Here is a 27,788-nt window from a genome sequence, read left to right on the forward strand (position 1 = left end):
AGTGTCTTGATTTGGACCTTTTTTCCTTCTCTTAAGTCAAACATTATTTTAGTTTAATTGGTACTTCAGAATTAAACAGAGATAAATTATTATTTTCCCACTAATTACAAAATGTCTTTTGTTGTTGTTGTTGTTTAAAGATTGCCTCTATGTGCCTTTTGGATGGAAGATGAAATTGGTCATTGTTGCCTTTCAATAAAATACAAAGGAATTATTTAAATGAATTATCTATCCAGAATATTTATTTCACGGCGTTCCAAATGGTACAATTAGAAGGTAAGGGGGAAAACCAAACCATACAAACAAGAACCAAGTACTGACATGAGTTTTCCACCATTCTTCCAAGAACCACCACAACAAACAGTGATATGAGTAATATAAATAGAACTCAACAGAACTCAAGATTTGTTAATAAAGCTGGTCAAGCAGGTCACAGGGTACAAAGCTGCCTCTTTTCAGAAAGGCAACACTCATGCTCGTCTTGTAGCACAAGCTTGCTGGTGCAAAACCGATTACGCCAACTTAAAGAACTTATAGAAATCTACCAATATATTTTGCTAGCCTCCCACATAGCAGACTTCAAATCTGTAAACAGAGTGGGGAGTATTTATCCAGTTTTCATTGCATGGAATCAAGCAGAAGGAAAAGCAATACACAAATTCAGCTCCTAAAAGAGAACAATAAGCAATTTATATACAAAAGTTTACCATCCCAGGGTTTGGTGGAGTAGGGGAAAAGGTAGGTCTCATATTATCTATTCTAATTAATAGACAGTTTTATTCACCTGTATATATACCTCCATAATTTTGTTTCTTAAGGCTGTTTGGGACTCCTTTAAGATAGAAACAATATTCATCATTATTAACACTGATCAATACTTAGAAATATGTTCATTATACAAAGAATCAAGGGTCATGTTATCCCCTGAAGAAACACAGATTTTGTTCAATTTATCTAAATGAGTACAGACTAAAAGACTAGAAATATCTTAGGACATAATAGGAAGGTGGGTAACTTTTGCTTGGATTCTCCTCTTCTCCAAAACGTCAAGAGTTGGATATAGTTTGGCCTACCCACATCTTGCCACCTACTTAAGTCTCAATAGGGCTCTCTCTAGGGCACCTCACATTTCAAACACACACACACGGGAAGCGAGTTCTGGACAGGAGCAAAGGAAAAAAAACTATTCCTGCCATGGTTTTACTGATCAACAGACTAGAGACGCTTATTCTTTTCCTTTACTGATAAAATCGGCGAATTTGTTGAGGTTGTCTTCCTGCTGCTCCAGAGCGTCAAGGATGATTCCCATTGGGGTTTTCTTCAAGCCGATCCCTTCCATTTTGTTCTCTAGTTTGTTCTTGATGTTCCGAAGTCTCAAAGAAGCATGGATGAACATCACTAGAAAAACAGAAAGACAGAAATATTTAAAATCTGTGTTCTCCATCGTTCTCAAAATTTGGCCAGCCCATCGACGTTTAGTTTTTCATTTTATCTGGAACGTGCTTTTCTCTTTCTCACTCCCCCCCCCCCCCTCACCCGAAGAGGGCTTTTCCCGGCAGGAGAATTACAGGCTCACTTGTTTGTCAGGTTCCCTCCCTCATGGGCCAGCTTTGAAATCCCATGGAATCCAGGTTTTCTCTACAAGATAGCTACTTGATCAGGTCAGTAAATTATAGCCATACCTGAGGCTTTTGACTTAGAATCTACGATTATATTTTAGGGGCTCCATGAATTTAGGGGAGAAGACCATCACCTCTTTATTTTCACCACCTCTAACTGAAAATGAACATTCCCCTTCACTCATGATTGTAAGCAATGAAGAATTATAAAAGGGATTCATTTATAGGCTCAACCAAACCATCCAAGGGATCCTTTAAACAGGAAAGGGGACAGTCCCCTCTAATAGTTTTAAACCTCTTACAAGTGTTCTTGTCCCTATTTTAATAGAAGATCTGTCAGTGTGATTGTGCAGAAATATTTGAAAAGCAGGCTGGGAAAAGTGCTCCTTCAAATCTGCCTTTCAGCAAAGTCCCAGTACATTATTTAAATGACTTCTCTCTGCAGAATACCTGTGAAGTCCTGTCAGAAGAGAGCTGAGAAGGCGAGGGAGTGCCCCCTCGCCCAGTCTATCCATGGCCTACCTCCTGGGGAAAGAACATCGGGGTGCACCAATGACCACAGGAGACAGGCTGAGCCCCAACCTGGCTTGGTTCGTTCTGGGAGAAGTCAAAGCAAAGGGAAATTCTCTGTCTGGACTCCAGCAGGATTCAGCAGCCTGAGGCAGTGGGAGGCAGCAAGGTGGGGCCTAGAGGTCCACACAGAGCCTCTCCCCAACCCCCCCCCCCCCAAGCTGGAGCATGCTGATAGCTGGTGGAGGCCAATGAGTGAGAAGTGCAGGGGTGAGGGAAGGGGGTGAACCCCCCCACTTTGCAGCTTTTATCCCTTAGTCTCAGCTGCCAGCTCAGCCTGAATCACCTGCCACTGTGCCAGCCATTCTGCAGAAGGCCACGGGCTGGCCTCCCTCCTTTTCCCTCTCCCTTCTGCCTCTCTGGACTTCAGTCCCATAGCCTTGCTGGCCACGACAATAGGGAATGCCTGAGCCTCCGGCCCATTCAGTTCTGTCCTGGTCTTGGAATCCCCCTGGGCACTGAGGGGTGCGGGGATGCTGAGACAGGGCTTCAGCCTGGGTCCTGCCTCTGTGGCTGGCCCCCTAACCACCGGGCTTCTCGGCCTCTCCAAATGGATCTTCCTCAGAAAGATCGAAATATCCAGTGAGGAAAGAAAGATGGAGAAACCTCGCCCCCCCACCCTGCCCCCAACTTTGGAATGAGCCCTTCTTCAAAAACTCCTGGGGAGCACCCAGCTGGAGGAGTGTTACAGCACAGCGGCCTAGCAGTCACCCAGCTCCCCAAAGACTCCCAGTGAGGGGGACCCCAGGACTTCCCAGGCCAGTCCCAGGAAGCTTTTCTCTGACCACAAGCCCACATTTCCCTCGGCCCACTGTTTCTGCCCCAGGGGCTGAGGAGAACCAGTTTACTCTCTTGTCCACAGGAGGCAGTGGGGTATCCCAGTAGAAGAGTGTGGACCTCGGAGTAAGGTTCAGACCCTGCCTCGGGCACTTAATGGTTGTGCCATTCTGGGCAAGCCATTTGCTCCAAGCCTTAGTTTTCTAATCTGTAAACTGCACATGACTCCCACATGAGATAATCTTTGTAAAACACTTTGTAAACTTCACGGTGCGATAGAAATATTATTATTGATCAAATGCAAAGTGAGAGAGCTGAAGACCTTAGGATTCCCCTTCAAACACTTGAAAACAATGACCATGTTACCCTAATTCTTTTCTACTCTAAGCTAGATAAAGCCACTTCCTTTAACTTACCCCCCTGCGGTCCCCTCACCATTCTGATTTCCTTCCTTGAGGGACTTTACAGCTTATCAAAGTCCTTCCTAAAGGAAGTCTAGAAAAGAGGCACTCTAGCTAGGGGCTGACCAGGCCTGAGAATCTCCAGTTAAGACTATAGGCTCCTTCTTCCCAGAAGCTACATCTCTCAATACAGAACGCATCTGGTTTCTATTTACCATTTGCAGGACAGACTCACAGTGAGCTTCTGTTCCACTAAGACTTTTGTTTCTTTTTCAGCTCCCATGCTGTCAGCCACACTTCTCCTATCCTGTACTTCTACAGGTGATGTTTTTGAGCAATGGTTTACAGTTAGTCCTATGAAATGGTATCTTCTTCAATTCAAACTGTCTGAAATCCCTATGAAGCCTGACTTTGCCTCTCAGGCCTTGGGCAGCCCTTCTGGTCTTGGGCCATTTATAAGTTGCAAAGGTGGGGGCGGTGTCACTTACGCAGCAGAGGAAACGTGATTCCAAACACAAAGACCATGACGCCGCCGAAGAAGGAGATGAGGAAGTAACTGGACAGCATGACGGCCATGACGAAGGTGGTGGGGTAACGCTTCTTCAGGTGGCGAAGGGTGTCCTTATTCTGGGCAGCGCAGACGAAGCCCGTGAACACCAGCACCACCACTGTGCCCCCCAGGATCATGTTGAAGGGACTCAGGAACCTGTGAGAGGCAAAGGGCAGAGAAGAGTTAGATCCAGGCAGGGCCCGGGATCATGTGGGCTAATATTGGAATTATTAGTGATTTTTACAGCATCCAAACAGAGACTCGAAAGCCCAGGCTTTGTACAGAGTCAGATGGGCAGAGAGAGGGAGAGAAGGCCCTACAAAGGGCCTCCTGAGCTAAATGGCCCAGGGCCATCAAGAAGACCAACCTCAGGCACTTCCTAGCTGTGTCACCCTGGGCAAGTCCCTTAACCCGTTTCCCTGATCCACTGGAGAATGGCAAACCACTCCAACACCTTTGCCAAGAAAACCTCAGGGATTTTATGGCCCAAGGTCACAAAGCGCTGGACATGACTGAACAACAAGAACAAGAACAAAGTGCCTACAATGTGTCAGACCCTGTGCTAAGGGCTTTATAAATATTAAAGCAGCTAAGTGAAGTGGGTAGAACCAAGAGGACCCTGTACACAGCAACAAGATTATGTGAGGATCCACTGTGATGGACGGGACTCTGTTCTAATGAGGTGATTCAGGCCAGTTCCAACAGACTGGTGCTGGAGAGAGCCATCTGTACCCGGAGAGAGGGCTATGGGACTAAGTGTACACAGTATTTTCATCCTTTCTGTTTGCTTGCTTTTTGTTTTCTTTCTTAATCATTTTTTCCCCTTTTGATCTGATTTTTCTTGCTCAGCATGATAAATGTGGTACAGAAGAAATACATATATTTAGCATATGTTGGATTATTTGCTATCTAGGAGAGGGTGGGAGGAAGGGGGGGAACTTGGAACCCAAAAGTTTTGCAAGGGTGAGTGTTGAAAACTATCTTTGCATATGCTTTGAAAATAAAAAAACTATTATTTTAAATTAATAAACAAACAAATAAATGTTATCTCATTTGATCTTCCCAACTACCTTGGGAGGCAGGCAAACACAGGATAATAAACTTAGAGATGAAGGATCTTATTAGCCATTTAGTCCAAACCCCTCATGATGACGATGAGGAAATTGAAGCTCAGATGAAGCTCACAGTATCTCAAAGATAATACGTTAGCTGAGGGAGGATTTGAACCCTGAACCTCAGACTCCAAATCCAGGACTTTCATCCCATTGCATTTAACTCTTACCACTTTCATCCAGCAGCTGCGTGACCCTGGCTAAGTCACTTACCCCTGAGGAGAAAAATACATTTAGCGGCCCAAGCACTCTGCTGATCCGAAGGCCTTGTGCAAACATCTCTTGTTATTACCATCGTCTGAGGATCTACTAGGAGCCAACTAGTCCAAGCCCTTCCTTTTACAGGTGGGGAATCGCCTTGTCCACTGCTGCCATAGCACCGCAGTGCTTCTTACCATCCACTAGCACTTACACTCCAGGTCTCTCTGGCTGGGGCATTTTCTTTATCTTTTTGTTTATTCTTTTTTCAGTTGCATTGTTCTCTGTTACCCCACTTGTTATACCCACTGGAATGCCTTGACATTTTTGTTTTCCAGCTCATTTTACAGATGAGAAAACTGAGGCAAACAGGGAGGAAATGATCTGTCCAGGCCACACAGCTAGGAAGGATCTGAACTCAGGTCTCCTAGACTCCAGCAATTTATCCAATACACTAACTTTTTTATGCTTAGGAGCCATAATTCTCCTGGAATCTAACATTGCAGTTTGTGACAGCTTGACATTTAGTTTTTTTAAATAAATTGTATTGATAATCTTTTTTTTTTTAATCACCAAAATTTATCCTAGCATTCCTTCCCTCCATGTGAGCCATCTAAATATGGTAAAAATATTTTTGAGAGAAAAAAATCAGCAAAACAAATCAGTAAATTTTTTAAAAGTTTGAAAATAGGATCAATGTGCCATCCTTGTGAACCTCACATCCCAGGGAGTGTGCCTTCTTGTGACCACTCTGCAGAGCCCTGCTTGTCCTTTGGGATTTGGCAATGCTCCCTTTTGATGAATGGCTGCTATTCCTTCCCCTTACATCGTAACTATTGCTCTCTTGGCTCTGCTTATTTGATTCTGCATCACTTTCTATCAGTCTTTCTAGATTTATCTATATTCATCCTATTCATTAGCTGGACTGTCTAAAGTTTAATATAATCAAATGCATCTAGCTAATAAATGAGTCTGTATGACATAGTAGATGAGGACCAGTAACCCAGACCCCAAAGCGCTCAATCTTTCCATTTTATTTGTCTTATGCCCATTTTTAAAGCTATTTCGTAGCAATTATACAGCTCTTGGGTATGGGGAATACACACCATAAGGTGGAAACAAAGTGCAAACACACAGAAGCAGGAAGGATCAGGCTTAACCCTTGTTTAAAAATGGGAGTTGGGCACCATTAGAAATTGGTTTTTTTATTGATTATGCGATTAAGCATTATATTATTATTAATATTTATACTGTATACAACCCTTGGGCATAGGGAAAACACCACAAGGTAATAACAAAGAGAAATACAGGAAGAGGAAGAAATGGGCTTCATTCATTTTTTAAAATGGAGTTAAGTCACCAGGTGCCATTAGAGTTTGGCTTTTTATTGAGGGTGAAAGGCTAAATGGTATCTTACTGCAAACAAGAGTCTCATGGGCTCAGACTCTCTTTATCACCCTTGAATATACCTGACACTAATGGGAAATTAGACAATGAGGAAGGATAATCATAGCTGAAATGCAATGAGAACCGAGTCTAAGTATCTCTTCCTTCTTTTTTATTTTTGCCTTGAATTTCCTTTATTTTTACCTCTTTATTGCTTTTTTCGGTTTATACATATACATTAATTTTTAATACACATTTCTTTATGAGTAATGTTGGGAGAGAAAGATCAGAACAAAAGGGAAAAAACCATGAGGGGGAAAAATCAGGAAAAAAATGAGAACATAGAATGTGTTGATTTACATTCAGTTGCCTTAGTTCTCTATCTGGATGCAGATGGGCATTTTCTATCTAAAGTTTATTGGAATTGCCTTGGATCACTGAACTGTTGAGAAGAACCAAGTCTTTCATAGCTGATCACTGCACAATCTTATTGTTACTGTTTACAATGTATTCCTGGTTCTACTTGTTTCACTCAGCATCAGTTCATGTAAATCTTCCCAGGCCTTTATAAAATCATCTTGTTCATTTTTTTTACAGAATAATAATATTCCATTACTTTTATATACCATACCTTCAACCATTTCCCAACTGAAGGATATCTACTAATTTTCCAATTCTTTGCCATCATAAATATCTCTTCCTTCTCAGAGGAACATTGAACAAACTAACTTTTGAAGAAACATAGCATGTGACTAATGTATTTTTCCTAAAATATGCTTTTAAATAACCCTTTTTATTGGTATCTTCAGCTTTTACATCTTCTTTATTTCTACACAAAACTTTGTTTTCCCTCACCAATCCAGAGAGCTATTTTCCATAACAAAAAAATGGAAAAGTAAGAGAAAAAAAGAAAGTACTTCCATAAAAGTGACTAATATATAACTGAGTTAGACAACATAGACAGAGTAGTCTGCCATATACTGATATGAAAGGAGATACTGTAAAGCAAAATAAAGGAAGAGTAAATTATAATGGAAGGAAGGGTCTAAAGTGCTGTATGGGACAATCTTCTACGCTTCTTTGTATGGCCAGCACTTCACAAAACAGGTTTTTAACACTCCCAACAATAGAAAGCAATGAAATATACATTTGCACTGATGGTTCTCCCCACCCTTCCCTGGGATGTATTCCTTTCTCATCTCTGCTTCAAAGGGCTCTATGCAAATGCTCTGTCCCAGGAAAGGCCTATCCTGGTTACTGGAGTTCTCCCTCAAGAAATAACTTTATATGTTTCCTATTTACTTAAATGTGTTTGTAGGTAGATATCTACACATATACATATTCATATCATACCCCTATATATATATTTGTATATATGTGCATGTGTGTGTGTATGTGTGTGGCTCTCCCCAATTTTTTAGCATGACACCTAATACAAGATAATTATTTAATGACTGTTCATTCATTTATTCATTCATTCGATTTACCCTTCAATAGAATATGAGCTACATGAGAGCAGGGACAGTTTCATTTTTGCCTTTGTATTCCCAGAACATACGCTAGTGCCTGGCATACATAAAGCGCTTAATAAATGTTCGTTGACTGAATGAACATTCTTCTTCTCTGAAGAACTGTAGAGTTCCGGATACGGAATGTTGCACATGCTCTAAGATGGGGTTGTTTTACCAGCTGGATCAGTTTTGCTAATCTTTTTCTTTGTTTTGAGAGAAGGTTCTAGGACAGTATACTGGGAGATCACTGATGTTTTCTCCAGTGTACCACCCTTTTTTTTTTTTACTCTTAGGAAAATTCTCCTAGAATCTAATAATGCGAGGTAGTGCTTTGGATGGAGCAGGGGCCCTGGAATCAGGAGGACCTGAATTCAAATTCCATTTCAGACACTTCTTAGCCATATGATCCTGGGCAAGTCACTTAACGGTTTATGCGGCCTGCTGGGTTATGGCAAATGAGCCGAGGGGCAGAGACAGAGTGTGAGCTTTTGTTTTTACTATAGTCCCTCCCACAGTCTGAGGGACAGTGACCTGGGCCCTATTTAAAAAGTTTGAGGACCACTGAGCTAACATCTCTCTGTCAGGTATGGTGCTAAGAGGTTTACAAATATTCTCTGGCTTGGTCCCCACCAGAACCCTGGGACAGAGAGACGATTATCCCCATTTTATAGAGGAGGTTCCTGGGGCAGTCATAGGCTAGTGACCTGTCTAAGGCCGCACAGCTTACTAGGGTCTGAGGCAGGATTTGAACTCAGATTCAATTTGATTCCAGGTCCAATGCTCTATTTCACCAACCGGCTGCAAGTAAGTATCAGAGGCCACTGAATGGCCTGGGGCTATGGTCAGATTTGATTTTTCATGAACATCTTGGCCTTTTCCCCACTGAGTGTACAGCTGTTCTCCTAAGAAGCTGAGGCAGCAACTGTATGACTCCTAGCGGAGACCAATCAATGCCAGCTGTCTGCCTGAACGATATTTCCTTAATATCCTAAAGATAAAATTTTCCTTCAAAGTGAAAATAAAGGAAAAAACAAAGAAACAGATCTCTCCTATTTTCCTCCAGACACGTAAAATAGTTTGAATGTGATGTCTAGATACAATGTCTATTTTGTTTTAAAGGACAGCTTTTTCTCCCAGTCTGCTTCTCGCTCGCTGCAGCTGCTCATGCGGTCACTACAAGAACAGCACAGAGGCCTAAAGAATCTGCTTTTGGTTTGCAACACACCCAGCCCCAATCTATAATTAGAAGAGGAATGAAGCTTCAAGACTGGAAAAAATGAACAACGTTGCTCAGGGCAGAAATCCCTTTCAGCCGCGTGCATTCTTTTCTATTCCTTTTTTCACGGGGCGCTGGATTCTCTGGGCAAGGCAACGAATCTTGCGGTGCAACTGCCGGGAAGACCATCATCACCAAAGTCATTCCAAAGAAGAAATAAAAGACAACCCCCCCAACCCCACCCCACCAAGACATCAGTACCGAAGCTGAAATTGGTCCTAGGTATAGATGAGTCAAACTTTAGTAACAGTTGTTGTGTTAGTCAGATGTCACAGGAAACCCCAGGAAGACTCAGACTCAACTTTCCATAAATACCCCATCCACATTTCAGGCAGACAACTGGCCCTGGGCTCAGCTAGGAGCCACACATCCACAGCAGCTGCCTCTATCTCATACGAGGACAACTGTACACTCACTCAGTGGGGAAACTGCCAAGACGCCCATTAAAAAAAGTCAAAAAATGTTTAACTGAATAATTTTCTTTTGGAGACATTACATTTAAAAGGGCCTTCCTTCTAATGAGTAATAAAGAGCCATACCGTCAATTACAGATGAAAAGGATTGTCGGCTTTTAAAAGTGAGCTGGGAAAAGTGGCCAATTTGTCTGGATACATAATGTCAATATCCCACGGCCTTATCTATTCTATGCTATTAACCAAGTGTAAAAAAAAAAAAAAAAAAATCAATTTCTTCATCCTGAGTCAATTTCTCTATTGTAACTGACAAGTCATCCAAACTGGGAGGGGTGAGGGGAGAAGGTAATGAGCACTCCCTGTTCTAAGGAAAGAGAAGTTGGCTATTCATAGGTACTGACATAGCACAGAGCCGGCCAAAGTAATTCAAGAGAGCTGACCCTCTTACAATCTTATGATAATTTACTGAAGAAAAAAACAAAACAAAATAAAACCGCAGCATTCTATCCTAATCACTGAAGCAAAGATCTGTGGAGCTTGAAATTATCTCTGAGCAGAGAAAGTGATTCATAAAGGAGCAATTTATTTAAATTCAGAGATATGTGAGTGGACTAAGGAGGTGAGATATTTGGAAGATTTCTAAATTATTCTGCATGAGAATCATTCTGACAAGTTGAAGTCAACAGATCTAAGTAATATATACAAGGGAAGCTATAACTACAAAGGAAAAAATAAAATGGAATATTCCCTGTCTTCAAAAAGCTCCCATTCCTGCAGGGTGGCCAATGGCCTACAAAAAAAGCATATACACTGTGCCAAAATGTCTGTGGCATCCCTTTTCATAGTGGCTAGAAACTGGAAGATGAATGGATGTCCACCAATTGGAGAATGGTTGGGTAAATTATGGTATATGAAGGTTATGGAATATTATTGTTCTCTAAGAAATGACCAGCAGGAGAAATACAGAGAGGCTTGGAGAGACTTAAATCAACTGATGCTAAGTGAAACGAGCAGAACTAGGGGATCATTATACACTTCAACAATGATACTGTATGAGGATGTATTCTGATGGAAGTGGATATCTTCAACAAGAGAAGAGCTAATCCAATTCCAATTGATCGATGATGGACAGAATCAGCTACACCCAGAGAAGGAACACTGGGAAACCAGTGTAAACTGTGAGCATTTTTTTTTGTTTTTCTTCCCAGATTATTTTTACCTTCCGAATATAATTCTTCCTTTTCAACAACAACAACAAAAAAATTCGGTTCTGCACATATATATTGTACCTAGGATATACTATAAGATATTCAATATGTATGGGACTGCCTGCCATCTAGGGGAGGGGGTGGAGGGAGGGAGGGGAAAAACTCGGAACAGAAGGGAGTACAAGGGATAATGTTGTAAAAAAAAAATTACCTATGTATATGTACTGTCAAAAATATTATAATTATAAAATTAATTTTTAAAAAAGCATATACACAATGAATAAAGGTTGTCTTGTTGTTTATGGGTTTTGGATATAAGAAGGAACCAACACCCAGAAGGGACCGGGGCAGACTGATGTCACTTCCTCAGAGTTTTGGAACAATCAAATGAATCTATAGAAGGCAAATATAAAAGTCTAAAAAAATTAATGTCAGCCTGAAATCTATGTTGGGGTGAGGGTAAATAAGTAGCATCAATACTTCTTCAAGGAGAAATGCTTTGGAAAATCAAGTACAAAATCAACATATTAAAATGTAGTTGGGAAATATTTTACAACATAAAATACAGTAAAACACATACACATTCTTAGAAAATCACTTATAGGTGGAGATTTTCTAAGCCAATATGTGACCCGCAGGGATCCTTACATATGGTTGGTGGCCCCCATTTTTATTTCAGCTTGACATTACTGATTATTTTTCCAGATTATTTTTTACAAATGGAAAAAACTAGGACCAAGCAAAGACCAAGCAAAGACACTGGATTTTGCAAAGATCAGACAAATGGCAGTAAATAGTTGCAAGGTAGGATTTGAACCCAGAGGCTGACTCCAAATGCTAACAATAGCTAGTATTTATATAGCACTTCAAAGAATATCCCCTTGATATCCACCACAACCCTAGAAAAGAGATGTTTTTATTATGTCTCTATTTTACAGATGAGGAAACTGAGGCAAGCTGAGGTGACTTGTCCAGGGCATACAATTAATAAGTATTTGAGGGAAGGCTCTGAATTCAGGTTTCATCCCTCTAAGTTTCTCACTCCATTCAGTCTCAGATAAATTTAGCTTAAAAAAAGGCCAAGGTCCTCCACTGCATCCAGGGCCATTGCCAGTGATCCTGACCTATGTCTTGCCACAGGACCCAGATGCCTCTGGAGGTGAGAATGGGGCTGATGATCTTGCATTCACTCACATCCAATTCACTTGCAAGTCAAGCCTTCATCCTCCTGATGTCATTGGTCCTCTTCAAGAATGAAGAAAAAACATTCTATTCACCATGTCACCTTGCTGTCTTCTTTCAGTTCAAGTCCAGTTCTTCCATGACATCATTCCTTTCAACAAACATTATCAAGTGCCTACAATATGCAAAGTACTACCCTAGCCGCCACAAATTCAAATCAAAAAAGAAATAATTTCTGTCCCCAAGAAACTTCAATTTTACTGGAGGATATGAGGTACACAGAGACAGAAACACAATATTATTAATTCTTAATCACTAACTAAATAATTTAAGTACTAAATACCTTTGGCCTAATACTTTCCTAATTATTAGTTATATTTATAATAGCCATTTTTTTCAACTTAAAACAAGGCAAGAATTATATTTTTAAAAGACATGAGCTAATTTTTAAACCTAAGAGACTTAACACAGATTAGATATTACTCTCAGCATAGGATGGTTCTTTTTTACTTCTCACAAGGTTGCTACCTTTCAGCAAGGATGTGGCTGGTGAACAAGTTGCCTGTAAACACTTCAGATTAGGTGGCAGTGAACAATGAACCTTATGAACTGAAGGACGAAGGGAAGAAGAATACTGTGTACATCCATAATCAGGGGGACTCATCTTCATGAGTTCAAATCTGGCCACAACTATTTCTTATATGACTCTGTGCAAGTCACTTCACCCTGTTTGCCTCAATTTTCTCATCTGTAAAATGAGCTGGAGGAAGAAATGTTAACCACTACAGGATCTTTGCCAAGAAAACTTCCAAATAGGGTCATGGCAAGTAGTACAAAACTGAAACAAATGAAACACGAACAATTAACCCTATGTGCCAAAGTGTAAAGGGAAGGACAATATGTGCATTTAAAATCAATTCTTCATTGCTATCTTAGTAGACAACAATTATCTGAAAGTGTGATTCTAAATCCTTTAAAGGCTCATTGAGAAGTTTGGTGTTGTGGATAAGCCACTGTAGTTGGAATCTGCAAGACTTACCTTAGCATTTATTAGTTGTATAACCAGGGGCAAGTACCAAAAAAAAATTATATATATATATACATATATATGTGTATATATATATATATATATGTATATATATATATATATCACAATACATAAAATATAATAACAATAACATATTGTGCTTGTGATAATTAATGGCTACTAGAAAGTTAACCATGATATATCAGATGTTTCTTATACATGAACAATATAGCCACTTAATTTCTCTGAGTCTCATTTTCCTTATCTATAAAATGGGAGCAGGATTGGATTAAGGTCCCATCTTGTTCTAAATCTAAAAGCTTATGAACATGATAAGTAGAGTGGGATCTTAATTCTACTTAGTCTGCTATTGGTCTCCAATACCAATTTGGGCAGTCTCATTTTTCCTCCGAAATAACTAAAACAGCATGGATGTAGAATTTTTTTACTAGGCAGGTCACAGTTATATGCTCTTTCTTTACTACAATCTTTCGAGTTAGGAGGCTAAAATATTATTTCCATTTTACAGATGAAGAAAGGGAGGCACAAGTTGAGGCGATTTGTTCTAATTCACCAAACCAGCAAGTTTGAAGCCTTGTTTCTTTTTAAAACACCTAGCACAGACTTTAGTATTCTTTTCCTTCTCTGAGTGGGCTGGCTAGACATGTTACATCCCTGCATTAGCTAATGCACTGAAAATGGAAGAGGGGAGAAAGATACCATCTCTTAACAGGAAATGCTTTAAAGCTGGGACTCAGATGTGAAAAAGCAAAGACTTAGAACAAGAGAGAGGATATCTCTAGGGATAAGCAAGGTTCTAGGATGTCACTTAACTCTGAAACTGAATGATGAGAAAACAAATGAATAATGACAAAATTAGACTCGGTTTCTTTAGAGATAGGCTCTCTTGCAAATATGAATTTTTTAAAAAAAGGATTCTAGTTCTCATATTATATGTTGTTTAAACTGGAAAAAGTCAATTTCCATTTTGAATTCAAGATTTTTCTAAATCAGAGGCTCCTCACCTTAACTGGTTCCAAAGACTTGAATGGACTCCATAACCAGGGCAAGTTAAGTCAGCTACTTATCTGTCTGATGTTGAGCAAGTCATTACCTCCTGTCTCAGTTTCCTCATCTGTAAAATGGGGCTGAGAATCTTATCTCATAAAGGAGTTGGAAGGATTAAATGTGTTAACAGTAAACACTTCAAAAACTTTAAGGCAATATAAAAATACTAATTATTATTGTTAATTATGATTTTATCTGCAAATACTCATATTAGTGACATTTTCTTTAGAAAGGGTGGTCAGCTCAAATCAGTCTAAATTCTCCTTTCCAGGACAAAAGGGGAATGAATTTGCCATGATACCTGGGGGAAAGAGCAAAGGTTAAGGCTAGGAACTGAAGAGACAAGGAGGGCAAAAGGAATTTGGGAAACAGAACAAAGTTATAAAGCACAGCCATGCAGACTAAGGAATTGTATACTCAAGATCCCTGAGTCCAGATTGTGAATATCAAGATTCCAGTAATTCCAGAGATCTAGAGAGATACCTGGTGAGAGAGAAATGTGCTTTTATTCTATTGGAGAGGTGTGTGGCTAAAACAAAAGAGGGATCAGCCATCTGCATTTCCAAACCCAGCAGGAGATTCCTTCCCTCAGAGGAATAATCCACGGTATCTATGCAAAGTCAAGTGATCTCAGGCTAGACTCTCACTACATTGGGTGACTCCTCTACACAGTTCACAGGAAGACATTCACAAGAGTTAATTATCATAGGATGGACAAGCATTGCTGGGTTGTGATCTGCTCATGTGGAGGGAGTACCCACATCAATGAGATAGACGAGTAAAGACATGTTATTATGGATGGAGATTGTTACTTGAGTTCAAGTTAATGGAAATCTTAATTCAGTCAATAAGCATTTATTAAGCTTTTGTTCCAAGCCAGGCACTCTAGAGACACAGAAATGCAGAAGCATTTCCTGCACTCAAAGACCACATTCTAAAGTGGGGGGGCATTTAATGAACTGGACACATGTATGACGTATATAAAGCAGGTAACAAAACATTTCTGATAAGTGGTGTCTGTTTTTAAGGGGTCTTATATTAATGTCATTAACCACCATTGAAAAGGTTTGGGCTAACTGTCCCCAAAGGAAACACCAAGTGGATGAGAATGGCTATTGTCTAGTCTATGACATGATTAGTTTACAGTCTACAGCATGTTGTTGGACATCTGTAAGAGACAACTGTATCAGACAGTAATCACAAATGGACAAGGAGCCAGGTTTCAAATTTAAATAGAAAATTTGTTGAATCATCTATGGAAAGTTGTAGAATTCTTTTAATGGTCCCAAGCTTCTCAGTGTAACAAAGGCCCACCTTATTAATAACAATTCTAGTGGTGTTGAATGGTTGCAAATCATAAAACAATATAACCTTGGTGCGAAGCTGTTAATTATAAATCTAAAGAACAAAAAAAGGAACACTTATATACATACAGAAGACACAAACACAAAATGATTCTGCATGAAATCTTTGATTTCAATTTCATACCTCTTGCTTAAAAACAAAAAATCTACAAAACTCTACATATAACTTCCAAAATTGGCCTTCTAGTCTGGGCTCCTGAGCTTGCTTCCATGATCTTTAGACTAATGACTGCCAAAGACTAATGACTAATATAACAGAGGTAATGGCAATAGAGAGGTATGTGGTTAAGTGAGAGCAGATCCCAACGTGTAACAAGTAAGGAATTATAAAGAATCAAAGCAAAAGATGCCAATAAAAAGATAATGCTTCCAGTAGTCATATGGGAAGAGAGAAGATAATGAGTGGGCGGTCTTTGGGCCTCCTTTTACCAAGAGAAAGAGAAAAGAAAAGAAATCCAATAGTGCACTTATGGTAAATACAAGAGTAAGAATGAAAGGATATGAAAAAGCATGGACAGATTTCAATCTGCATCAGGGGAGAGAACATTCAAAAGATCACAGATCCACTGGAGCAAAAACCCAGAGTGGTCGGAGATTTCTCCTTTTCTTGGCTCTTTGAAATTCCCTTCCCAACTTCAAATTGATTTTCTCAAGAGAAGGTGCTAAAAAACAAGAAAGTTGAGATATTTGGCTTCTGTCCTCTTCTTGGTACTAGGAGGTCTCTCCAAAGGATTTTCAAAAGAGGTATTCTTTTGGGGAAAATAATAACTGATCCTTACAAAATATATTAAATTTAAAAAAATAAACTTGTGATAACTTTTTTTAAAATGTCACTTATATTTCCCAAGTACCCCTTCTCTTCTCCTCAAAAGTCAACTTCTTTAACAAAGCATATAACACACTTTCTTCAAATCTGTGGGGGGAAAAAAAAAACCCAACCATCACAATGAAAAAAATCTGACATTGTATTGTGTGTTCCACACCCATAGCCTCCTAACTCTTCAAAGTAATGCTTTCAATTTCAAGTGGCTTGTATGAATCATTTCCCTTGGGTCTAGCAGAAGCTGAGAGACGAAGATCTTACCGGCATCTTTTTTACAAATGAGCAAATAACTTTGGCAACACAAATATTAAAACTGAGAGGCAGCAGGGCCTCTGACTCTGTGTAGCAAACTATCTTATTTATATTTAGGAAACTTTAAATAGGAAATATTGGAAAGCTCTAAATAACTAGATATATGGTTGTTTGAGTCAGTTTAGAGTGGCCAGCATACGCTATTTACCTATCCTGCTCCTTGGACTTATAAAAACTTTAAGTCCTTATAAAATGTATCATGAAGTAAACCCTCAATTCAGATGGAAACCTGAGATCATGGAGCAGTGGGGTCACTCATGGTCCATCAGCAGCTAGAGAGAGAGAGAACCCAGCACATGCCCAAAGTCATCCAGCATTCCTACCTGACAGAATGAGGTGAAAGGTGAGAATCAGAAAAGGATTTGTCATCCAAGATTTAATATCCCTCTATTTAAAACAGCAAAGCTTCTAGATCACTTTGAGTTTGAGGAGTTGAAAGCTAATAAAAGCAAATAGTAGATCTCTGTCTTGTTGAGGAGTCTCAATCTGTAGGACTAGCAGAGTAACTGGCTTCAAACAGTCCAACAAATCAGGAGTAACACCTGATCAAAGCAATCTGAAGTTTCAAGTTCAACTTCTGGCAGCACAGTATTAATAGAAGCAATGTGCCTTGTAATCAAAAGGCTCAGGTTTGAGCCCCAGCATCTCCATGAATCGCACTGATCAGTTTCTAGGTCTTTTAAAGTGTATCATTAGGACATTGTTGTTACTATATAAATTCTTCTTTTGGTACTGCTTATTTCACTTTGCATCAGTTCACACAAGTCTTCCTAAGTTTCCTGGAAACTGTTTCAGTCATCATTTCTTATATTGTAAAAGTATTCCATCACATTCACATACTATAATTCATTCAGCTTATTTTGCAATGGATAGGGATCCCCCCAAAACTAAGCTTCATTTTTTTTCATCAAAAGAAGAACTGCTATAGTTTTGTGAGAGATATGTTTCCTCTTTCTTTAATCTCTTTGGGATAGGATACTTACTGATGGTCAAGCTCTCTCTGTCTCTCTCTTTGTCTCTGTCTCTGTCTCTCTCTCTCTCTCTCTGTCTCTCTCTCTCTCTCTCTCTTTCTCTCTCTCTCTCTCACACACACACACACGCACACACAATCTTGGACAACTGCAATGATCAGTGAATTGTGCTCTGAATTGAACAGACCATAGGCTGGACTACCTATGGGAAATGGCATTTCCCTGAAACAAAAGCCCACTAATTTTAAATACCAATGTCCTATGGGTGTTGTTTGATTGAGTCATAAACATTAAGTCTCTGAAAAATTGAAAGTGAGGATCACCCAAAGGGTGATGGAGAGACACATGCTGGGTATGAGCCAAATGCAATACATGACATATAAAAAGGTCCAAAGGATGCCATCAAAGAAACTGTATAAAGAAAAAAGATGAAGGGTTAGTTGATGGGAGACCATGTTGATGGAACAAAAGACCTACTATGTGAGTGTACTACTACTGTGTGTATTATTTTCCTAGTTTTGTTTACTTCATTCTGTATCAGTTCAAACATGTCTTCTCTTGCCTCTCAGAATTCCACATAGTAATCATAGTAAGTCTTACAGGGCATGAGAGTATATATTTCTGTTAGCTGTTTTGCAATCATTCTGGAATAGAAAGTTTCCCTTCTCTGAATTCTCATATTTTGCAATTCTTGGGTATTTCAGTAGAAAGTGTGCTGGATCTGAAGAACCCAGCTTTAAAAAGTAGATCTTATTATACAAGCTGTCATCAAGTTGTTTTGCCTCTCTGACACTCAGTTTCCTCATCTATAAAATGAAGGAGTTGTATTAAATTATTATTCAGGCTCCTTCCAGACATAAATCTATGGCTGATTCTGAAGACTCTAAAATGAACAATATTAGAAAGAACAGAATGTAGTATTTGGATTTTTTCTTTAGTATACTTATTTTATTTCCAGTTCCAAATTCTCTCCCTCTCTCACCTCCCTCCCCCATTCATTGAGAAGGTTAAGAAATAACATACCCATTATACATATGAAGTCATGAAAAATCTATTTCCACAATAGCTATGTTGCAAAAGAAGCAAGAAAAATTACAAAGGGGAAAAATGTTTCAATCTGCCCTTTGTGTCCATCAGTTCTCAGTTCTCTACCCAAAAGTGAACAGAATTTTTCATTGTGAATTATTGGAATTTTCATGGATCACTGTATTGCTCAAAGTTGCTAAGCCTTTCACATATTTGATCATCATACAATATTGCTGTTTCATGTACCCTGTTCCCCTGGTTCTGCTCAATTCACTTTATATAAGTTCATATAAGTCTTCCCAGTTTTCTAAAACTACCTCATCATTTCTTATAGCATAATCAGCTATATATATGTATATATATGTATATGTATATATATATATAGCATAATAGTATTCTATTACAATCACAACTTGTTCAACTATTTCCCAACTGATAAGCAGCCCCTCAATTTCCAACTATTTGTCCCCACAAAGTAGCTGCTAGAAATATTTTTATACATATTGGTATTTCCCCCCTTTTTAAAAAACTTATAGAATATAGTACTTGTGCACATAATTCTCCTCCTAAATGTTAGACTATCTGAGGTCAGAGACTACTTCTAATTTAGCTCTGTAGTCCCTACATTTTGTAGAGTTTCCCCATATATCATTGATATGAAATAAATGTTTGCTGCATTGAAACAAAGATTTATTGAAGCATAATAGGAGATATTGGGAAGAATACAATATAAGGGCTTTCCTTTGTCCTCACAATCTGAATTTATAGTGTAGATGGGGAGAGAGTATATACACATACAAGTATGTATATTTGTATGAGTGTCTGTGTGTGTGTGTGTGTGTGTAGAAAGAGAAAGACACAGGAAGGAAGAGACAGAGACAGAAAGAGATACAGGAATACCCACACACAAAACAAAAAATTAAATAACAGCATAAGAGAATCAAGAATATAAGACAGAATTCAAGACTTGTAAAATGGCAGGCAAAACACAATTAATTTCCAGCTGCTTACAGGCAGCTGGGTCAGCAGAACCTGCGAACAAAATCTAGCCTCAGAGACTATACTTATAGAGTTATGTGACTCTAGAAAAGTCATTTAATCTGTCTACCTCACTTTTCTCAACTGTAAAATGGGGATAATGATAGCACCTATTTCACATAGTAGATACTATATGAATACCTATTTTCTTCTCCCCATCATGAGTGAAAGTAATTATTTATTAATTTCCTTACTCTATTTATTCTAAGTACAATTGTACTTATATTTATTTGTTTGTTGTAAATACAACTAAGCAACTTTGAAAAATTATCTCAATGTATATAATTAGAGGGAAAGAAACCACTATCTAGGAGACTAGTACCTGCTATTATTTGTGAAGTAAAGGCATGTGGTTATAAAGGCTTTGAATAGGGATGGGAATGGAAAAGAGGTTAATTTGAGAAATGTTATGAAGGCCAAAGCGAACACTGGCAGACCAGACCGTATGTGGCCATGGAGGTTGGGGGGAAGTTGTGGCCAAAATGGCGCCAAGGTTGTCAGCTTAGATGACAGAAAAAAGAGCAGATATAGCGCAGTCAGGAGAGGCCATCTTGGGAGAGAAGATTGTGGGCACCATTTTGTACTAGTGAAGTTTCAGATGACTTAGTGCATCTAAGTGGCAGCTGACAACCTGCAGATTGACATAGTTTTGTTGGGACACGTGAAGGGTCTGGACCCTTAAGTGCAGACTGCCTCAGACTCACCTGTAAAGGCCCAAAGAGATGCTTGAGGCACAGAATCATCCGCTGGCTAACTCCCAGTCCAGCCTCTCTCCCCAAAGCCCAGCTGCCTTTATTACTTCAGTGATACCATATTATAATCCCTAATGAAGATACAAAGCCCTCTAAAGCTAAGAGGCCTTTGTTACCTAGCAACAGCTACAGGAGATGTAAGACCTAGGAGGTGATGAGATAATTGTCCTCAGATAGCTGAAAGGCTGTCACAGAGAATGAAGATTCCTTCTTTTGTTCTAAAGGCAGAAGACCAATGGGACAGGAAATACAAAGAGGCAAATGTCAGTTCAGTCCAAGACAGTATTGCTACGATTTAGTTAGCAAGGACGGTACTCAGGACTCAGTCAAGAAGATCTGAATTTGAATCACTTACTAGCTATATGACCCTGAACAAGTCACTTAGTCTGTGTGTCTCAACTTCCTCATCATCTTCCAGGGTTGTGGTGAGGATAAAAATGAGCTAATATTTGTCAAGCATTGTTCAAACTTTTAAAAATACAATATAAATGCTATTTTTTAAAGATACTGCAATATGGGAATTTGTTTTTTTAAATATATATATATATATGTATATATGTATATATATATATATATATGTATGCTAAAAAAAAGTTTTGTTTTTCTTGAAGGGGATGAGAGGGAGAGAAAATAAATGCTTGCTAAATGAAGAAACATGTTTTAAAATACAGTACAAGTTAGGAACTTTCCAAATATACCAAAATGTTCATAGGAATTTTTTTTTGTAGTAATAATTGGAAATAAACTCCATGCCTATCTATTGGGGAATAACTAAATTATGCTGTAAGAAATAGTAAATATGAAGCATTCTGAAAATAACAGGGAGCCTGACAGGAAGTAATGGCCTTTTTATTTTTTATCTAGTATAAGAAACATCTACCTGGCTAGGGGAAAGATATATTCAGAAATAAAGGTTATGTAATGAACAGGGTATACCTTTTTCTGCTGATTATCTCCAATTAAATCTATACAAAGACAGATTAATTAATAGAGCGATATCATCATATCTCTGTCTTATGTGTATGGTTATTTGCATGTTATCTCCTTTGTGGGAATAAGAACTCCTTGAAGGCAGGAGCTGGCTTTTATATGCCCAGTAGCTGGCATGCATTCACACATGCGTGAGCCCACGTGTGGACACACACACATACCAGATCAATAAAATTTATTTAAAGAATATATAATGTAGAGCCAAGAGAATGTTGTAAAAATAATAGCAATATTGTATGAAGAATAATTGTGAACCAAATTGTTTGAATATTATACTCAAATCAGCTATAAAGGATCCATGAAGGAAGATGCTATCTACTTCCAGAGAAAGAACTGATAAATACAAGTATGCATCGCATGATTTCATAGATATATATACACATATATGCAAGTATATGTGTATATATGTATGTATACATGCATATATACAAAAATGTGTGGAGAGTGAGAAGGGAAGAAAACAGTTCAGAACAAAATGTAACAAAAAATAAACTAAATTTTAATAAAATAATAAAAAATATAAAATATTTTAAAAGTACTATCTAGCCATTAAAACAAAGAATGGAATAAGTTGGCTATCAGATAATTAATGAAAAAGAATTTATTAAATTCCTGTTATGTTCCAGGTGCCATGTTAAGTACTGGAGAAATGAAGAAATACAGAAAACAATCATTGCTTGTATAAATCTTAGATTCTTATATAGGAGATGACATGTATATAAAAAAGAATACCTGTTAGCAATGACGAAATATTAGATTGGCTTAGATGGCCCCTAAAGATCTCTCCCAATTCTAGGTCTTTTAACCATTTTTCCATTTTTCCCCCCTTTCAGGAATGCTACAGTTAGAATTTTATCCCTTACTTGGAAAATACATGTCCACATCCAGTGTTCTCTGACTCAGAGATCTAGGGAAACCACAGTAATTGAACTATATTTATTCACAGGCCCTGATTTATGTTCTTGAGCCATTTGGTTGCCTACCTGATAAGAGTCCAAAAGGACTTAGAGTCAAGACTTGAGTTCAAAACCAATCTCAGATTCTTACTAGGTGTGTGACTGTAAGCAAGTTACCTAAATCTTGATGCCTCAGTTTGTCTTACCTATGAATGGGGATAATAGTATTTCATTCAAAGGGCTATTTTGAGAATTGAATAGAATATTTCAGATGCTTTGAAAAATTTAAAATACTATATACATTTTTGCTATATTATTATGACATCACAATTAGATTCTACGAAAGCTCTACTTAGATTACTACTCTTATTGTAGATATATAATACAATAGGGCTTTGAAAAGTCAATAATCAATAACAGGATATTTTTTCCTTGTCCCAAACCTCAGTTTCTGGAGTTATGGAAATCCTATGTAATATGTGTATATATGTATATACATATATGTATCTAAATATTTATAGTTATCCATCTCTCATTTATCTATCAATAGACCTATCAATCGATACCCTGACTTGTGTCAATCAGAAACTAGTTTCTGTTTGCTTTTTAAATACTAAATTCAGAAAATTGATCACCCAACCCCTACTTCCTTTATGAGCAATATGATCCAGTAATAAAGCATCCAAGATTGCTGACTCAACGTCACTTTTGCTTTATAACATCACAGATCTTGAGCCACAAGGAATCTTCTAGTCCAAAGTCTCATTTTACAGACTAAAAAAACCAGCGAGTTGTGTAGAAGAACTTGAGCTGATTGGGCTACTGCGGCCATATCTATCCGTGAATGAAATAATCTCAATAGAAAGAAATGCAGGTTTCTAGAGACCAGGGACTATTTCATTTTTGCCTTTGTTTCTCCAGTCGGGGCATAGAGGGGAAGTGGCCTGGAGTCAGGGGAGCCTGAATACAAGTTTGGCCTCTGACTCATATCTGCTCTAAGGAAGGGCTGGGGGGTTGCATACATGTTAGCTCTAAGGAAGGGCTGGGGGTTACATACATGTTAGCCCTAAGGAAGGGCTGGGGGGTTACATACATTTTAGCTCTAAGGAAGGGCTGGGGGGTTACATACATGTTAGCTCTAAGGAAGGGCTGGGGGGTTACATGCATGTTAGCCCTAAGGAAGGGCTGGGGGGTTACATACATTTTAGCTCTAAGGAAGGGCTGGGGGGTTACATACATGTTAGCTCTAAGGAAGGGCTGGGGGGTTACATGCATGTTAGCTCTAAGGAAGGGCTGGGGGGTTACATACATGTTAGTTCTAAAGAAGGGCTGGGGGGTTGCATACATGTTAGTCCTAAGGAAGGGCTGGGGGGTTACATACCTGTTAGCTCTAAGGAAGGGCTGGGGGTTACATACATGTTAGCTCTAAGGAAGGGCTGGGGGTTACATACATGTTAGCCCTAAGGAAGGGCTGGGGGGTTACATACATTTTAGCTCTAAGGAAGGGCTGGGGGGTTACATACATGTTAGCTCTAAGGAAGGGCTGGGGGGTTACATGCATGTTAGCCCTAAGGAAGGGCTGGGGGGTTACATACATTTTAGCTCTAAGGAAGGGCTGGGGGGTTACATACATGTTAGCTCTAAGGAAGGGCTGGGGGGTTACATACATGTTAGCTCTAAGGAAGGGCTGGGGGGTTACATACATGTTAGTTCTAAAGAAGGGCTGGGGGGTTGCATACATGTTAGTCCTAAGGAAGGGCTGGGGGGTTACATACCTGTTAGCTCTAAGGAAGGGCTGGGGGTTACATACATGTTAGCTCTAAAGAAGGGCTGGGGGGTTGCATACATTTTAGCTCTAAGGAAGGGCTGGGGGGTTACATACATGTTAGCTCTAAGGAAGGGCTGGGGGGTTGCATACATTTTAGCTCTAAGGAAGGGCTGGGGGGGTTACATACATGTTAGCTCTAAGGAAGGGCTGGGGGGTTGCATACATGTTAGCTCTAAGGAAGGGCTGGGGGTTACATACATTTTAGCTCTAAGGAAGGGCTGGGGGGGTTACATACATGTTAGCTCTAAGGAAGGGCTGGGGGGTTACATACCTGTTAGCCCTAAGGAAGGGCTGGGGGGTTACATACATGTTAGTCCTAAGGAAGGGCTGGGGGTTACATACATGTTAGCTCTAAGGAAGGGCTGGGGGGTTACATACATGTTAGCCCTAAGGAAGGGCTGGGGGGTTACATACCTGTTAGCCCTAAGGAAGGGCTGGGGGGTTGCATACATGTTAGCCCTAAGGAAGGGCTGGGGGGTTGCATACATGTTAGTCCTAAGGAAGGGCTGGGGGGTTGCATACATGTTAGCCCTAAGGAAGGGCTGGGGGGTTACATACATGTTAGCTCTAAGGAAGGGCTGGGGGGTTACATACATGTTAGCTCTAAGGAAGGGCTGGGGGGTTACATACATGTTAGCCCTAAGGAAGGGCTGGGGGGTTACATGCATGTTAGCTCTAAGGAAGGGCTGGGGGGTTACATACATGTTAGCTCTAAGGAAGGGCTGGGGGGTTGCATACATTTTAGCTCTAAGGAAGGGCTGGGGGGTTACATACATGTTAGCTCTAAGGAAGGGCTGGGGGGTTACATACATGTTAGCTCTAAGGAAGGGCTGGGGGGTTACATACATGTTAGCCCTAAGGAAGGGCTGGGGGGTTGCATACATTTTAGCTCTAAGGAAGGGCTGGGGGGTTACATACATGTTAGCCCTAAGGAAGGGCTGGGGGGTTACATGCATGTTAGCTCTAAGGAAGGGCTGGGGGGGTTACATGCATGTTAGCTCTAAGGAAGGGCTGGGGGGTTACATACATGTTAGTCCTAAGGAAGGGCTGGGGGTTACAATAATTAACAACAATGATAACCGATAACGTTTACCTAGCACTCGCTCTGCACCTGACATGGTGCTAAGTGCTCTACAATCACTGTCTTACTGGCTCCCCACAAAACTCCGGGAGGCGGTGCCATCATTTCCATTGAACAGACACTTAGCAGGCAGATGAAATGCACAAGGATGCTGTATCTGCACTCGGCCCTTTCGGCCGCCAGGTCCAGGACTCGGGAAGTTCTATGCATGCATGGGCAGCTGCCCCCCCAGGCTGGGGGAAAGCAGTCAGACACGGATGCCGCCCCCTGCTCGCGGCCCCCAGCCCTGGGCCTGGCGCACAGCGGCTCTCCTTACTACTGAATGACTAACGTACAGTTATCATTATCATCACCACCCGGTGGGGAGGGGGAGGAGAGGCGGCAGCCCGTCCACTCCCACCGCTTGTGCGCGGTGGCGGGGCTGGGGATGTCTGGGCTGTCCCAGCAGCCACAAACCCGGAAGCCTTCTGGCTCTCTGCGGGACCGGCAGGCCCTTCTCTGAAAGGGGCAATAATGACTCCGCTGCCCCGGAGAGTCTCGCGTGGGCCTGGGGTGTCCAGATCTCCGAAAGGCCGAAGCTGCCCTCAAGGCACCAGCCGGGATGCTAGGAAGCGCAGACGGGAAACCTCCGACCCAGTTGGGGCCCGGCCCGACACACCCACGCCCCGACAACAGCTGCCCCACGCCGCCCTCACCCACCCGCTACTTTCTCCCATAGTCGGGGCCCTCGCTCCCGGCTCTCCGGCCGATTGGGGCAGCGCAGACCAGGCCCCCGGCCTCGCTGACTCTAGAATTCGCCCGAAGTGCTCCCAGATTTGGCCATGATCCGGTGGCCCGAGGCCGGCTCCCGAGGCCTGGGACCTGGAGGCGCCCAGCCCCCGGCAGCCCCTGCGTGGGCGTCCCCACCTTCGCCATCCAGTCCTCAGAGCGTGCACAGAGCGCCAGGCGCAGGCAAAAACAAGCCGGCCCTGCCCCCCCGGCTGACGTGCCACCCGAGGCAGAGAGATAAATCAAGGGTCACGTTTTTAGGAGGGCAGCCCACCCGCAGCCGGGGTCTGCTCCCGGGGGGGGGGGTGGAACGAGAATCGCAGCGGCCCGGGCTCTCCCGGGAGCTGCTTTGGGGGCCCCGGGCCGGCCCCTCCGGACTTGGGCTGAGGCAGTGTGGGGGAGGGGGCGGCACCGCCTCTGCCTCGCCCCAAAGGCCGGCTCCCCCGCTCCAGGAAGGGCTGCGGAACACCGGTCAGCACCCCGATCCCCGGGCCCCCCGGGCGCGCCCTCACGTACCCCACGATGGAGATCACTATGGCCGCGACCACCATGTAGTTGGTCTGGTAGTAGAGCAGGTTGCTGACCACCCGGTTGTTCCATTTGGAGATGTCTCTGAAGTCGGGGCGCGCGAAGCGGTCGGAGCCCGGGAAGAAGTCGTCCCAGGCGCGGAGCGGGGGGACGTGGACGTCCATGGTGTCCGGAGCGCAGCAGGGGCTGGGGCAGAGGCGGCTCGCGGATCGGCAGGAGGCGGGCGCGGGTCAGCTGAGCTGGCTCAAAGCGCAGGCGAGCGGCTCGGCCGGGGCGGCTCTCTGGTTGACGAGTCGGAGCGGGGCGTGCGCGGACGCGGGAGGGCGGGTTTGGGGGCTCGCCCGGACTGGGCGTGGGGACGCGGACAGTAAAGGGGGAAAGCGACGCACCCCCAAGTAAGGGAAGTGGGGTCTGCCTGCCCTCCCTTTTCGTTAAGTAACCCCCCCCCCCAGCCACTGGGAAGGGGGGGCACGAATATTTAATACAGGGAGGGTCTCAGCAGCCCGCCGGAGCCGCCTAGTTACACATGCGATGGCAGAAAAGTGCCCGTGCTGGCGGGGTGCCCGGTTTGAAAATAAAAACTAAACCCCCTCCCCAGCGCCCCAACCCCCATCATCCCCCCCATCCCCAGCGCCCCCAAGTGCCTCCTGCTTTCTCATGACTCAGGGGCGGGGAAACTTTCAGAAAAGCGAAGGAGAATGTGAAGCAGCATTCTGAGCTCGGCTTAAATCTGCCTTAGCACCGAGCCTGGCACATGGTGGGCGCTTAGGAAGCCTTTGGCATGGGCACCGGGCCATTCCATCAGAATAAGGTAGCTGGCCTCCGTGGGTGGGCAATTGCGGGCAAAGGGGCAATTTGCAAAAAAAGTATGAAATACTACCATAAACAGTAGATGCAGTGACCCCAGGGTAAATAAAAGGGGGATGATTCTGACACTAAAGTTTGAGATGAAGTCTTTATGAAGTCTTGCATGTCAATAATGATGATGGTGGCTGAGATATGGGGGAGAGGGGACCCCTCCCCTGGTCATCTTATACCAAAAACCTAACACTGGCACTTTCCAGCTATGTGACCCTGAGCAAGAGAGCCTGGGCAGGGAACAGGGAGATCGTT

General features: G+C 41.6%; 1 protein-coding gene across 1 annotated transcript; it reads right to left on the reverse strand.

Moving 5' to 3' along the window:
* Positions 1-211: 211 nt before the first annotated feature.
* Positions 212-26,984, reverse strand: ARL6IP5 (ARF like GTPase 6 interacting protein 5). The gene is made up of 3 exons (XM_074284135.1): positions 26,664-26,984; positions 3,856-4,073; positions 212-1,398 (listed from the first exon to the last, which is right to left on the reverse strand). Exons 1-3 carry the CDS (start codon positions 26,837-26,839, stop codon positions 1,226-1,228), a joined length of 567 nt encoding a protein of 188 aa, XP_074140236.1. The 5' UTR covers positions 26,840-26,984; the 3' UTR covers positions 212-1,225.
* Between the last annotated feature and the right edge of the window lie 804 nt (positions 26,985-27,788).

The sequence above is a fragment of the Sminthopsis crassicaudata genome, chromosome 1, assembly GCF_048593235.1.
Source record: "Sminthopsis crassicaudata isolate SCR6 chromosome 1, ASM4859323v1, whole genome shotgun sequence".
NCBI lineage: Eukaryota > Metazoa > Chordata > Mammalia > Dasyuromorphia > Dasyuridae > Sminthopsis > Sminthopsis crassicaudata.

Excerpts from the sequence above, each read along its gene's own strand:
- ARL6IP5 (XM_074284135.1), bottom strand. The coding sequence starts at position 26,839 with ATGGACGTCCACGTCCCCCCGCTCCGCGCCTGGGACGACTTCTTCCCG. Across the intron at positions 4,074-26,663 it reads ATAGTGATCTCCATCGTGGG|GTTCCTGAGTCCCTTCAACA; the intron begins GTACGTGAGGGC and ends TGCCTCTCACAG. Across the intron at positions 1,399-3,855 it reads AATCACGTTTCCTCTGCTGC|TGATGTTCATCCATGCTTCT; the intron begins GTAAGTGACACC and ends CTGTTTTTCTAG.